General features: G+C 42.4%; 1 protein-coding gene across 1 annotated transcript; it reads left to right on the plus strand.

Annotated features, from left to right (window-relative positions):
- The first annotated feature begins 5,346 nt into the window (after positions 1-5,346).
- Positions 5,347-9,172, plus strand: LOC133888754 (wall-associated receptor kinase 2-like). Its single transcript, XM_062329102.1, has 3 exons — positions 5,347-6,345; positions 6,482-6,640; positions 7,740-9,172. Exons 1-3 carry the CDS (start codon positions 5,433-5,435, stop codon positions 8,930-8,932), a joined length of 2,265 nt encoding a protein of 754 aa, XP_062185086.1. The 5' UTR covers positions 5,347-5,432; the 3' UTR covers positions 8,933-9,172.
- The last annotated feature ends 5,918 nt before the right edge of the window (positions 9,173-15,090 follow it).

Here is a 15,090-nt window from a genome sequence, read left to right on the forward strand (position 1 = left end):
GGAGCTCGTTACCTCCTCCTTGACGACTAGCCCGACACCGAGGATCCCGCACCGTCGTGCCCTGCGCCCTCATCCATTGCCGCCGTCACCGAGGACCACCACCTTGACGTCGAGGAGCCTGTCACCTCCTCCCCAACGAGCACCCTGATGTCGAGCCTACGCTGTCATGCTCTGCACCGCCATCGTCCTCATCCGTCGAGGTAGGCCTCCTGGCTCCCCCTCTGATTCCTAGGGTTTGAGCACAAGTTCGTACTGAAATTGCTGGTTCATACTGCTTGATGATGCTAGGTTCATACTGAAATCAGACTTGATATGTTAAATTGCTCGATGATGCTTCATGTGTGGATCAAGTAATGCCGTGGTCATTACTTGATCTGATCTAATATGTTGGTCATTACTTGTTTTTGTTGGCAATTGATCTCTTAATTCATGCAAAAGCATTGTTGTTGTTATAATTGAATTATTGTTGATTAATTATCTTTTATATTGAGTCTAGTTAGTGATGTATTGGAACCTAGCAGTTAGGGAGCAAGATTCAAATATATCTTGGGGCCAACTGCTCATATATGACTAAGAGCACATTGATCAATTACACAGTTCTGTTCTTTCCATATGCTATTATTTCACATATGTTCCATTGTTCGATATGCTGTTATTTCCATATGTGAGTTTCACCTTGCCATCTCTTCCTTTGGATAGAATTGATTGAGTGCACATGATTATATGTTGTTATATATTCTTGTTTAAATATAAGCATATAAACAACAAGTTCATGATGGCTAAAACTAAATTTGTAAGAAAATCATAAAAGTGAACTTAGTTTATGTAACCTATGTCTCCTGTTTGGGAATGTTTGATTATAAATATGACTTGACAGCTCGTCATATTTGTAAGAAGATGCTCCCGAATTGTCCACGAACTTTAGACAGTTCCAGGATACGTGGCCTGAGTAGTAGGTTTCTATGCTCTTGTATGGTTATAGAGATAATTTCTATGGTATCTCCTTGTTGTTCTCTGGATACACACCCTCTTGCTCGGTGTCGAGACGTGTATTTGGAGAACAGCAAGGAGATGCTGCTGAAATTTTCTCTAAAACCATACAAGAGTATAAAAAACTACTCGAGCCACATATCCTCGAATGGGATTAGGACCTATCTTTACCTATGTACAAATTATCTTGGTTCATTCACCTTAAATAAGAAATATATCATATTTTTATAAGAAAATCCTAAGAGTGAATATAGTTACTAAATACTAATACAATTATATCTACATATTCGTATCTATTAGATATCTGCCAACGAGTCTTCATCAAGATCCTCTGATGAAGGACAAGCTCCTAGTCAGATATCTATGCAACCAGGTCCCAGTGGAACAACAGTACGAAGGTCAAGGACACAAGCAAAGTGGTCGATGGACAAGATTACCGTCATGGAAAATGATGATGATGGCATGCCTACGGAGAAGAAGGCCCTACAGAGGTTGTGGAAGCTTGCAGGCCTTAATGCTCGAGAGAGGGTGCCATTGACCCTTCCGAAGTTCGATGACCTCACTATGGCTCAAAAGAACATCTTGTTTAATGATGGCGTCAATAAATTTCTAGAGTTCCCGGAGACCATGAAGGCGAATGGTTTTAGGGCTGCTATGAAAATGGTCGCCAAACTTTGGAGAAGCCACAAGAGAAAGCTTGTGAACGAGTATATGGCAAAAGGGTTGGAGCCCTTCATCAAGTACCCATATATGAAAATGGAGGATTGGAAAGTTTGTGTTGCCTTGAATAGCTCAGAGACGTTCCAAAATGAGAGTTCAGCAAAGAAGCAGCTTCGGGCAAAGAACAAGCAAAACCACAATCTAGGCACAATAGGGTACGTGTGGAAAATAGAGAAATGGCAGGCGAAGGATGAAAAGTTAGCCAACGAAGGCCACGAGAATCCTTGGTTGCAATTCCTAGGATAATTGCAATCGTATTTGCGAGCGAGGAGTAAGCTGTCATGTAGTGAAGAAATCACCTTCAAATCTAGCGAAACCCAGGCAGTTGCTAAAAAGGTGAAAGAAATAGCAGCACAATCCTCCAAAGGTTCATACACCGAGGTCAGGGAACATGACGAGCTCTCCACTGCACTGGGAAACCCTAAGCACCCAAGTCGTATGCGAGGCGTGTCCAGTTCCCAAAGCTGGAAGTTAGGCTTCCCTGAACACGTCAGGATGTATAAGAAGAGGAAGAGGTCGGGTGCAAACTATGTGCAAGCATTGACCCAGTCAATCACGGAGAGCATTTATCAAGACCTCCTACAAAGGTTTATATTATAGGGAGTCATAATTCCTAGTGCACCAGCGGGTGATAGCCCCGTTTCTAGACTCAAGAGTAGTTAAGCCTCTAGGGAGGTCAAACAACCTGTCTTCTCTCCATCCATAGAGCCAGATACTATAGACATTCTCGATGAGCCCACACCATGCTCGCTGGTCATAAGACCTAGTGGCTACCAAATTGAGGTTGCAAAGGGCCAGGTGCATCCAGAGGTCCAGGTGTTACATACGGTCCCGATATGTCCTGGTTATGTTGTGGTCTTCATGGATTTTGTAAATGCCAATGCCGTAGACACATATTAGCCCACCCACTCCTCCCCCCCCCCCCTCCTGATGAGATCCAAAAACTAGATCAAGCTCATCTTCAAAGGATCAAATGGAAGAGGGGGGACATCTTGGTTTGCAAGGAACCATCTAGGAGCGATCTGCCTAGACGTTCAAGTGCAATGAGTTCCTTATCCCAACCTCAGCCTCGAGATGAGCCAGTTGCGTCTCCTTTGCCCACTCTGCCATCTCCAGCTAGGAAACCTGAGGGAAGCCCAGAGAAGAAGAAGAAGTCTAAGCCAGGGTCCAAGAAGCAGTTGTTGAAGAAGTCCAAATCCTCTGGTAAGGACTCAAGCACCGAGAAGCGCAAGATAGGAGCAGCTTGGACTAAGGCTAACCCAAAATTCCAGCTTGGGAAGCCTTTGTTGCTGGCATATTCACTTTGGAAGGCGGGACAACATTGTGCCAAGTTTTATAATTACTATCTGCAAGGTTGTAGAGTGAAGAAGACTTCCATTGTTGTCCAGTACCAAAATCATCACTTCTTGAATGGGGATACCTACTTCATTGTGGGCTTCAACGACTTATATGACCTCTCTAACCTCGATGGCCTAGACGTGGGGTTATTGCGATGCTTTACTTTGTAAGCCCTTGCAAACTAGACGTTAATTAATTACCACTAATTCTCCAATCTAACTAACTTCTTATCTATAGACACTTGATGCAAGAAACGAGGAAGAAGGAGCCCTTCATATTCCTTGACCCCCAAATTATGACGATTTCTGTGATGGAACAAGAAAGGGAATTCGTTGTGGAATATGTGGCTATGGCAATGAGCTACTTTTCGAAGAAGGACTACCTGATGGCCGCCCACAACATCGATGGCTATTGGATCTTACTGGTCATTGCCCCCAAGTGCAACTTAGTCTATTACCTCAATTCATCAAGACTAGTAGCAGGACGTAATGGCGAACGAGGAGAATGTGACTATACTTTTGTCAAACAAATCCTCGAAGAGTAAGTTCTTTTGACATAAGTTACATATTGAACTTTTCAAACTTTTTCCAAATGATGACTAATGGATTTCTCTTTGCATGTAGGGCTTTTGACATGTATATGCGTTGTGATCCAAAGTATGATCTGAATGAGCCCCACACACTAACGCATAAGATTGCCTTCACGGTAAGTATCAGCAGACGTATTTGCAAATACTCTACGACTACCTTTTTTCTTTCAAACTGATGGGTTCTTTTCCTCCAGTGCCACCAACAACCACCGGGCAACGCATGTGGCTTCTATATTGCGTGTCACATGGTGCTAACCATGGCAGCATAGGATATGAAATCCCCAGATGTACGATAATTGCATAGTTTTTTGGTAACTGCCTTCATTCATTACTAATGTCCGATGATAAAATGATTTTGCTCACACTAATTGCATAGTTTTTCCATAACTACTTTCATTCAGCAGGAATTCAACTTATCGGACGGGAACATCGAGGAGTCTGCATTCTTCAACATTCGAGGACTGATCGCCTTGTTCATAATAACCGAAGTCGTCTCTTCGAAAGGAGAGTTCCATTGTAGCGAGACGAGTAGTGACTTATGTAATTTTTTGTTCCACTTTTGGCTTATGTAATTTGTAGTTCTATTCTTGATGTGGACTTGCGATGTTATACGTTTTGATTATGTATATGTAGATACCTCGTGACTTTGGTCCCTACAATGTGGATATCTTAAAATGCATGGTGATTATGGTATGAATGTTATAAGTGATCTCGATGTGGATATATGGATGTGTACTACCTTGTTTGCAGGAGAAGACAGCTATCAAATTATGATATTGCTTCAGGATACAGCCAAAAAATAGGTAAAGTCCTTTGGGGGATGAGCATATTAGTGACGGGTGACAACGTCACGTGTCACTAAAGAGTGTCATAAATGACGGGTTGTAACCTCATAGGTCACTGATGACCCAGTCATTAGTGACGGGTGCATTTACCACCTATCACTAATGACCGAGTCCCAGTGATAGATAGATTTCCTCCGTCACTAATGACGGTCCCTAGTGACGGGCAACACACCTCTACTAGCCATAGAAGATGCACATTAGTGACAGGTCTCAACTATGACACATCACTAAGATCGTCACTAGTGTTGATATGTCATTATTAGTGACACGTTCTGAGTGATGGGTATGAGAACCGTCACTAATGTCAGCTATCACCCGCCACTAGTGTGCTATTCTGGTGTAGTGCATCCCATAGTTATCAGCCATCACTAATATGTTATTTTGACGTAGTACTCCCTCCGCCCATAAATAGAAGGCGTATTTTATTTTGAAAAAGTCGAACTTCATCAGTTTTGATCAATAATTAGTCAAATTGTATACATGTTTAGTATAAAAAATTATGCCAATAGATTCGTATTTCAAAATACTTCTAAGATGTTGATTTTGTAGCATTTGACAATATATTATAAAGAAATTAATGGTTAAAGTTTACTTTAGATGATTTTTTCAAAATAAATAGGCCTTGTATTTGTGGACGGAGAGAGTACAACACTTGTTGCAAACAGACGAATATCAAAGGACCAATAATTCAGCTACAAATTAACTGTACCTGATGCAGATCAGTGTTGTGCTTGAAGACAAGATGCGAAGACCTGGAGTCAGCATGCAAGTCGTTGCCTACATTGAGTGTTGACCGGGTCTGGAGTCTGGCCGCAATTATTGTAGAGAAGTACTGTTGTTTGAGCCACAGGAGGTCTTGCGCGTTTATAGCTAGTGCCGCCTCATACATAGAGGCGCAGCGACCAAGCGCTCCATCTGAATTCAGCACACACAAAACAACTAGCCCACCCATGCCGTTTCGTAGATTAGCTGCTGTGCTATGGCTCGGCGCAGCGCTCACGGCTGTACTCCCCGCCGTTGGAGCGCTTCCACAGCCCAGCAGCAACTGCCAGAGAAAGTGCGGCGTAGTAGACATCCCCTACCCGTTCGGCATCGGGCCTGACTCGCCTGACCACTGCGCTATGCCCAGCTTCAACCTGAGCTGCAATGACATGGGGAACGGCGTCCTCAAGCCATTTCATACAAATGTGGAGTTTCTGAGCATCTCGCTGGATCAAGGGCAGGCCCGGATATTGAACCAAATCTCCACTTATTGCTACAACACCACCAGTCAGGAGATGGACTACGACAACTGGAGATTGAACTTCACCTATTTACCCTACAGGTTCTCTGACACCAGCAACAGGTTCACAGTCATCGGATGCCATACACTGGCGTACATCGGTGACTATGCTTATGTGGACAGTTACATGAGCGGTTGCGTGGCCATGTGCGGGCATGGCGATGTGTCCACCGTCACCAACGGCTCCTGCGCCGGTATAGGGTGCTGCCAGACTGCCATCCCCAAGGGGCTACGGTACTACCAGGTCTGGTTCGATAGAAACTTCAACACATCACTAATCTATAACTACAGTGCCTGCAGCTATGCAGTGCTGATGGAATCGTCAAATTTCACCTTTCAAACCAACTATGTAACTTCGCCGGGGTTCAATCGAACCAACGGCGGGCTCGCTCCGCTGGTGCTTGATTGGGCTATTGGAAATGAGACCTGTGAAGTTGCCCGCAAGGAGCCCGACTCATACGCGTGCATGAGCAACAACAGCGAGTGCGTTGACTCGACAAACGGACCGGGCTACATATGCAAATGCTCCCAAGGGTTCCAGGGTAATCCTTACCTGGTAGATCGGGAGCATGGATGCCAAGGTAAAAAAAAAAAAACTGCCAATTATATACATCTAGAGTCGTGGGGATCTTAATTTTGTATAAATTATTGTCGTAACATAATTGAATTGTCTTCCTCATTATCACACATTAATATGATCCTTTTATTCTATTGTAGATATTGACGAGTGCTTGGATCCGAAGAAGTATCCATGCCACGGAATTTGTCAGAATAGAGAAGGTGGTTTTAACTGTTCTTGTCCTTCTGGTACGCGAGGCAACGCCACTACTGGGCCGTGCATGAAAGTGCTTACCAATGGAGTCCAGATCGCTCTTGGTACACATATACTCTGAATCTATGTACTACGCTTCAACAGTTCAACACAATCATGGTTTTGCACTTACATATATGTTCAAGCTTTCCTGTAAATTATGTCACATGTTTTACTCTTTTTTTAAAACTGCATTAAGCCTAAGAAATTAGTTCGAAGATACATACTTTTTGTATTTGAGAATAGAGTATATTTGCGGCATGATTCTTAGAATATATTATTTATTCATGCACTATTACAATCAGATCCCTTACTTTTTCTCTCAATCATTGAGAAAATTCTTAGAAAATGTTCCCTTTTTATGATTTAAGGATTTCTCAAGTGCCCCTTATAGAAAGAAAAAAAGTTACCTAAAGCTGTAAAAGTTGTATAAACAAATTATCTAGTTTGATCCACCTGGGAACACAGCATATTCAACGTAGATCAGTATCACTGTCAGAACTAGCGTATTCTGGACTTGTTTTCATGGTAATACTAATCTACACCCTTCATTCTATTTCGTACCCACGAAACCAAACCAAAAATATGGACAAACAACAAAGAAAGTTGGAAATTTGCTACAAAAAGTAATCAATGATCAATATAATGTTTTCTAGCATCTCATATGCAGACGAATTTATCATGGCTCAGAATTTGTCCCCTTGAATAATTTAAATACACTTAGTATCATACTATTGTTAATAGTTCTAATGAGTTTGAGTTGAACCGGTCAAAAATCTTCTGTACCTTAACTGTTCTATCCAGCAGATATACTGATGTTGCTATGCGTACTAGTATAGTTCCAAATGCAAGCTAACTGTTGAGCTCTATGTATAGATATATAGGTGTACTGGTTAATTATATTTCCAATTCAGTACTGTTAAAATGATACTCTCGGTTCTAGCTATAGCATTTGGTGATTAATTAGTTCCCTCATTTTGGTAGGTAGATATTGAATATTTTGAATCAACCATCGCACTTGCACTATATTAGTTGTTTCATATGATACCTTTGGAGAAGTAATCAACCACCTGCTGAATGTTTTTTTTGCAAAAACAAAGTACTTTCTGCTATTTTTCGTTGACTTATTTTCGACTTACAAGTTGTATACTGTTCATTTGCCAGGAATTTTCACCTCTGTTTTTTTGGGCCTTCTGTTTCTTCTTGGAATGGAGTGGGTCAAGCACAAGCAGTGGATCATAAGACAGGATCTCGTCAGAAAGAGGGATGCGTATTTCCATCAGCATGGAGGACAACTATTAATAGATATGGTGAAAATAGAGAACAACATTTCATTTAAGTTGTATGGTCGAGAAGAAATTGAGTCGGCAACAAACAACTTTGATGACAAGGAAGTCATTGGAGAAGGAGGTCAGGGGACTGTTTTCAAAGGTCATGATCTTGATCCAGACAACAATCCAGTTGCAATCAAGAAATGCAAGGGATTGGATGAGAATAGAAGGACAGAATTCGGACAGGAGCTGCTCATTCTTTCTCGAGTCACACACAAAAACATTGTCAAGCTTCTTGGTTGCAGTTTGCATTTTGAAGCTCCAGTTCTAGTCTACGAATTCGTGCCAAATAAAACTCTGCACTATCTAATCCATGTCCAGGATGAGGTGTCCATCAGAAGACTGGAGATCCGTCTGAAAATTGCTGCCGAGTCAGCTGAAGCACTTGCATACCTACATACACTAAACCACCCGATCTTTCATGGCGATGTAAAGTCCGCCAACATTCTTCTGGGCCACGATCTTTCTGCGAAGGTCTCTGATTTTGGGTGCTCGATGATAAGGTCAGCTGAAGAAAACCTTCATGCAGTTAAGGGGACAATGGGCTACTTAGATCCAGAGTACCTATTAAACTTTGAGCTCACTGATAAGAGCGACGTTTACAGCTTTGGTGTAGTTCTTCTGGAGCTCCTAACACGCAGGAAGGCATTATCCAAAGAGAAGGAGAGCCTCGTGTCTGTGTTCAAGGAGGCAGCAAAGGAGGGCAAGCTTGCGGAGCTCGTGGATAGGGAGATAGCCGACCAAGGCGACATGGAGCTTATATGTCAAGTGGCGGAGCTGGCAGGTCAATGCTTGGCTATGGCTGGTGTGCACAGGCCAACGATGAGCCAGGTGGCGGTGGAACTCCGTCAACTGGCAGGTACGGCGCAGGCTCGACAGCGCACTGGAGCACTTCATGGTATTAGCCCACTCACAGTGCAAGGAAGGCTAACTACTGATGCATCGGACTGTTATACTGGGGAAGAAACAACTGATTACTCCAGCTTTAAGAAGAAAGCCTCTATGAGCATAGAATTTGCAAGATGAAATTACTATGTGCATTTATTGCCATGTCACAGATGCGGCAAGTTTACACCTATGTCTCATTTTGATATGTTTAAGATGTTTTAATTCTGTTTGTTATAACAAATTCCCTGATATGCAATGTAAGATAGGAGAGTACCACATCATAGCATTTTTTTTTCTCTCATATTTTTTATAATATAATGGACATAAACGTATTTGTAAACCATAGATCAATAAAGACGTGACTCAGAACATTTCTCTCTTTACAATACGCTGCATCATTATATACCTCTTTTTCTTTACTATCAATACTAATTGATCTCTGAGCTATCGCTACATCTGTACAATATACATAGTAAATTGGCTATTACAGCTCAAGACGGAGCATTTCATCTATATTCTTTATTGGCGTTTCGTCTATCTACGGGAAACAAATAACTATCCATCAAACATTCGATACTACATATTGTTGGAGACAAATCTTACAGTAGCGCCTCAACTTTCCAAAATTATTCGAAATGTGCTGCTCACGTCTCCTCCTTGTTCCAAGCTTTCCTGCAAGACTCCAATTTAATGCACACAAGTCTTCACTAGTGCCACAAATATAGCGTAGCCATTGTGTGGAAAACAAAAAATACAAAGAGCAAATATACGCGCGGAACCCAGTATTTTATTAATTATTTCTAAGAGCAAATATATGCGCGGAACCCAGTATTTTATTAATTATTTCTTGAATACAAAGTACATGACTTCGCAGAAGTTTGTCTATTATGTCTTCTGCGTCGATGCTTAAGGATAATCTGACTTGAGAGATTATGTAGTTCACTAATTCCCGGGCCTAGGAAGGTGTGTCTGATTAATTATATCTGCAGGGAAAGCTTGTAGAATACCTCCGATTAAGTTGTGTCAAGGTCATCGTCGTCAAACAAATTTTGCTTGTCCATATGCAATATATGGTGTAGAGATGGATGTGGGTGGCTGTCGTTTTGCTATGCTCGGTCACGACTACGCCATCATCATGCGGCTTGTGAACGGAAAGTGTTGATGAAGAGGATGGTGTCGCCTCATCGGTGCCTAGTCATTTGTACGCCTACTTTCATCAAGTGCGGAAAGATGTGTTGCCTACGCATCATCAATGCCCGACAAAGGAGTGTCCAATCCTATAAACCTAGGATGTGTCGATGGAATAGTGAAATTGCTTCATGGCGCTTGACCATAGTTTTGCCTAGCCTCGTTGGTACTAGACATTTAATGATTATGATATAGAAAGAGTGTGTTGTAGCTAACTGCGTCAATATGATGCTTGGACGATGCTTGCCAATTGAATATTTTGACTACATCTTTCTCCGGCATGAGGGGGCAAGAAATATAATTTCAAGCCTTCCAGCGTCGCAGAATTTTGCTTAGTGTAGAGTAACCTTGCACTAATGAAGAAAACGTGATGTGCCTTGCTAGGATCACAACAGTCTCTGCTTTCATTGGAGGAACATGTAATTAGGCCGGATCTACTCAGAAAGTTCTACTACAAGGGTTATAGATGCTTAAGGGATGAGATAAGGATAAGGCAATAGGCCTTGGTTTTAGTGCAAAGACGGTTTTTATGCAATGATTGGTTTTGCAAAGTAGGTTTCAAAGCATTTCATAACCAAGGTTATTATTAATATTTAGGTTTATTGGCCTTGAGGAAGATATATCCATCCTGCCAGTTTCTAAATTTTATAGTTGGAAGACCTTCGTCCTTCCCAATTAACGACACATGGCTGACACTTCTAAAACACAGTCATTGTGTGGTCGAAGCTTCGCACATCTATGATCGCAGACACGGCTATCTATATAGGTTTATATTTTATAGAGGTTGTACACTTTAGCTATAAGATGCGCTCTAGCTCTTTCCACCGTCATTGTTCGAGTAGACATAACGAGGTCTCATACCCATCAGACATTGCCACGATATCCATTCATTGGGCCGTTGTAGCGAATATGGCCATTTTAGGCATGTATGTGATTTTGATGATTAATGATAACATAATCAATGACTAACATATTTTTAAGTATATGATATAGTAGGTCTCATAGATACAATACGTGAAGAAGCCACCGAAGTTGAACTCAAGAAAGATTGAATTGGACAACTTTAGAACAAATTACACACATTAGATGGTTCAGTGCTCATTTAAAACAAATTACACACACCAGATGGTCCGGTGCTCAGTGAAGTGTACACACCGGAGTGTTTCGACTTAGAGAAGAAAATGAAGACCTCACCAGATGGTCTGGTATTTGTGATGTGCACACCAAAGCATTTTACAGGAGAAGTGCAAATCTTCAGATGAATGGTTTAAACTCACCGGATGGTCCCGTGTTAAGGATAAGAACACACCGAAAGCTTCATCAGAGGATTTTCTAGAAGATTTTCAGAGGTATGAGAAGTTGTACACACCGGATAATCCGGTGATCAGAGGGTTATACACACCAAATAAATGAACAGTTGAAGTGGCTCGGGTTGGCTCAGCTCTACACAGCGGATGGTTCGATGATGGAGATCAAGAATACACCGGAGCATCCGGTGTTCACAGATGATTTTGAGTGGGGTTCCAACGGCTAGTTTGTACTGATGTACACACCAGATGGTCCGATGCTTGTGCTGTTGTTGACACCGGATCATCCGGTGTTCACAGTTTGTTGAAGTCATTAGAGCAACGGTTAGTTCGTAGGGTTGAGGCTATAAATACCCCCCCCCCACTCAGTCATTTGAGTGTGCTAGAATTCAGAGAAGCTCATATACACCTGAGAAGACATCAAAACTATCAAAGTACTTAAAGTGATCATCCGAAGCAATTAAGTACAAGATTAGAGAGTGATTAGTGCTAATAGGTCTAGATAGATTTGTTGCTAGGTGTTGCTACCTAGAGAGTGAGTTAAGGAGTGATCCTATATTGTACCAAGTGGTACGCCAGCACATTAGAGTCTTAATGACTCGCTGGCACCGTGAGCCTTTGTGGCTCATACTTATTGACCATTTGACTTGGTGTGGAGCAGCGGGAAGACTCTTATATGAGGACGCAAAGACCCTTACCTTGGTGACTCAAGCTCCGAAGTGAAGAGGGTGGAAAATGATTGAAATAGAGGCTTGTAGTGAGACCTTGCCTTGGTGGCTAACTTGCTTGAGGTCTAGGTGGCTCAAAGGTCATGACCGGGTGTCGTTCAAGAGCTATAGCCTAGGTGGCTGCTCTAACATTGACTAGGGTGACGATTATGCCATCGATGCCATGGGATAAAAATCTTTTGTACCGAGTTTGCTCTCTCTTCCTTATTTATGTTTCCGCATTTACATACTTGCAACTTAATTTTGTGTATTTATTACATTCCTAGAGTAGTTTGCTAGGGTTGGCTATATGATGCAAACCTTATGAACGGTAGAGTAGACACACTAGATAAATCTATAGTATATTTAGATAGAAATTGATATAAATTTATCTTGTGAAGTTTTTGGAGCCAATTAGTCTTAATGTCCTAATTCACCCCCTCTCCCTCTTAAGACGTCACCGATCCCCACAACCGCATAGACTACCATGGGCTCATGATAAACGTGGCTCAATTATCTTTGGAGAATCCAGCCGGATCATGGAACTTCACTTAGATTGTTCGTGTCTTCTCTTGTCTCCCGCTGCTACTACCAGCTTACGGGTGGGTGTCAGGATAAGATAACAAGGTGTGTAGCTGAGTCCTTCCCACAAGTCATATGGTTTTACAAGGGTTGCTTAGCACCACAACACAACGAGGTGGCCCTTACACAGCGGAGGCAACTGTCTCCTAGTTGGAATACCACAAGGGTAAACCCTACTCAAAGTTAATCTCACCCCCGTGGGATACTTTACTCACCCTCGCCAAATCAAGTCTGCAGAGTTCATTATCTTTTCCACTTTTTACCCACTCACACCACCAATCACACACAACACAGTTCACAGAGTTCATGGAAGCATGAGTAAATGATTGATAAATATGAAGTATATCAGTCTTAAACATACTAGTGATTTAATGGCAGTCATTCAAATAATCAATATAGTTGATGTTATGAACCTTCTAGGGTTTCAATGGGAATATGGTAATTAAACTATAAGGTATGGTAACAACAAGCGAGGTCATAGCTAATCAAGTATTAAATTAGTTAAAATAAACATGCATGTATATAGTGTTTCAAATTTCTGGCTCTACAGGGTGGTTGTTATAAAACTAGGTTAAATAGGATCAAAGGATGTACGATTTTCCTTTATCAAAGTTCTCATCAGGTCCTTCCTCGTAATCCGGGTCTTTGGGTTTTTCCTCGAACTCTTTTTCTTCTAAAATATGTGAATTATCAAAGAATCATAAAACTATGGTAAAAACAACTCAAATTTGAAAAAATTCAAATGAACACCAAAAATTATAAAATTTAGATGAAATTTGGTGGAAAAATCATCGAAATTAGAGTTGAATATCAAAAGGATAAATTTAAAAAAAGAAAAGGGAAGAATATTTAAAAAATTATTTTCATATTTTTTAAAATATTTTTTAAAATAGAAATATGAAATGGTGAATGACATGTGGGTCCCACGGTCAACGGTGACCGAGTTAAATGTAAACTGTGGGCTAGTGTTTGGTGGACTAGGATGGTACCATGGACCGGGATGTTTACTTGGCGTGGTCTACGGTGCACCGGAACCATAGATGCTGACTGGGCTCGGTTTGGATAAGGTGGTTGTCGTGGTGGCCACGTGACAAGACACGTGTTGGCTCCATGCGTGGTTAGTTGCAGGAATAGAGGTTCCGCGGTGGCGCAGAGGCGAAGCCCAGCGGAATCCTCACCGGGGTGGCGTTGCCAGCATCTTGTTTGCCCAGTCTCTACACAAAAGTGATCTACGCGAGGATCTGGAGGTTTTAGTTGGGTCCATGTCGTCGGGAACTAGCCGGAGCGACGGCAGAAGCTCGCCGGAAGTGGCGACGGCTGTTGCAAACTACGCAGAAGTGTGCGTGCTGGCTTTCCAGGGCAACAAGCAGAGTTGGGAGCTCCTAAGGGGTCCAGTGAAGCTAACAGTGGGATGCGGCCTCGCCGGCGGCTAGCGACGGTGTAGAGCAGTGGCGGAAGGGAGGCTTTGGTGCTACTGTGCTAGGCACTTGTGTGCTCGGAGAAAGAGTTGGAGCTCGGGTAAGGTAAGAGGGGGGTGTGCGGTGATCACCACTCGGTCACCAAGGTAGGGGACACGCCGGACGGGGAGATCAGTGGTGGTGGCGCTTCACCGGAACCGAAAGGGGAGAGGAGGATTTTGTGTTATAAGTAAAACTTCACTTAAGCATTACTAGAGCTAGCCCTAAGATCAAACACCCAAAGAGCGGAAGTGTGAACACGTACTGGAGCCTGGAGAACCCATTCGGTTCTTGATTAGTTGGTGCAGTGGCGATGATCTTCGAGTCGATTCAGCGCCCCTTTAGGATCGGGAAGAGTTTGTTAGGGCGTTTGGGACCTCACAGGATTTTCTTTCTCTCCGAGAGGCACCGGGACCCTTTATTTATATGGCGATGCTCGACTCGGGACCGCAACCAAGAGTTGGTTGCGCCTCCGATCATGGCGCGTACGGGAATCGCAGATTTTTTGGTCTCGTTAGTTAGGATACATCAGCCAAGATCAATTCCAACATTCTCCCCCTTGATCGTAAGACTACCATCATAAGCCCACTCTCAATGAAATAGCACACCAAGGCAAAAGATTACAGCGGCTCATTAAATAACACTGAAACCCAAAAAAAACCCATAGCACACTATTTCATCTTGAAATGGAAATTTGTTATTCCTAATGGGAGTTGGTTTGCATTATGGTACTCTTATCCAGAATCATAGGCTTTCCAATAACCCCACGCTGGCAACATGATCACGAAAAATATGAGGTGGTAAGCCTTTAGTGACCAGATCCGCAAGCATTGACTTAGTACTTATATGCTTGACACTTATTGTTTGATCCTGGATTCTATCTTTCACAACATGATACTTAATGTCGATGTGTTTGGCAGCACCACTCGACTTGTTGTTACTCGTATAGAAAACTGTGGGTTGATTATCGCAGTATAATGTAAGTGGTTTTGCAATGCCGTCGACCACTCTTAACCCCAGGATAAAGTTCTTTAGCCATACAGCCTGCCCGGTAG

Source organism: Phragmites australis, chromosome 13 (genome assembly GCF_958298935.1).
Source record: "Phragmites australis chromosome 13, lpPhrAust1.1, whole genome shotgun sequence".
In the NCBI taxonomy this organism is placed as follows: domain Eukaryota; kingdom Viridiplantae; phylum Streptophyta; class Magnoliopsida; order Poales; family Poaceae; genus Phragmites; species Phragmites australis.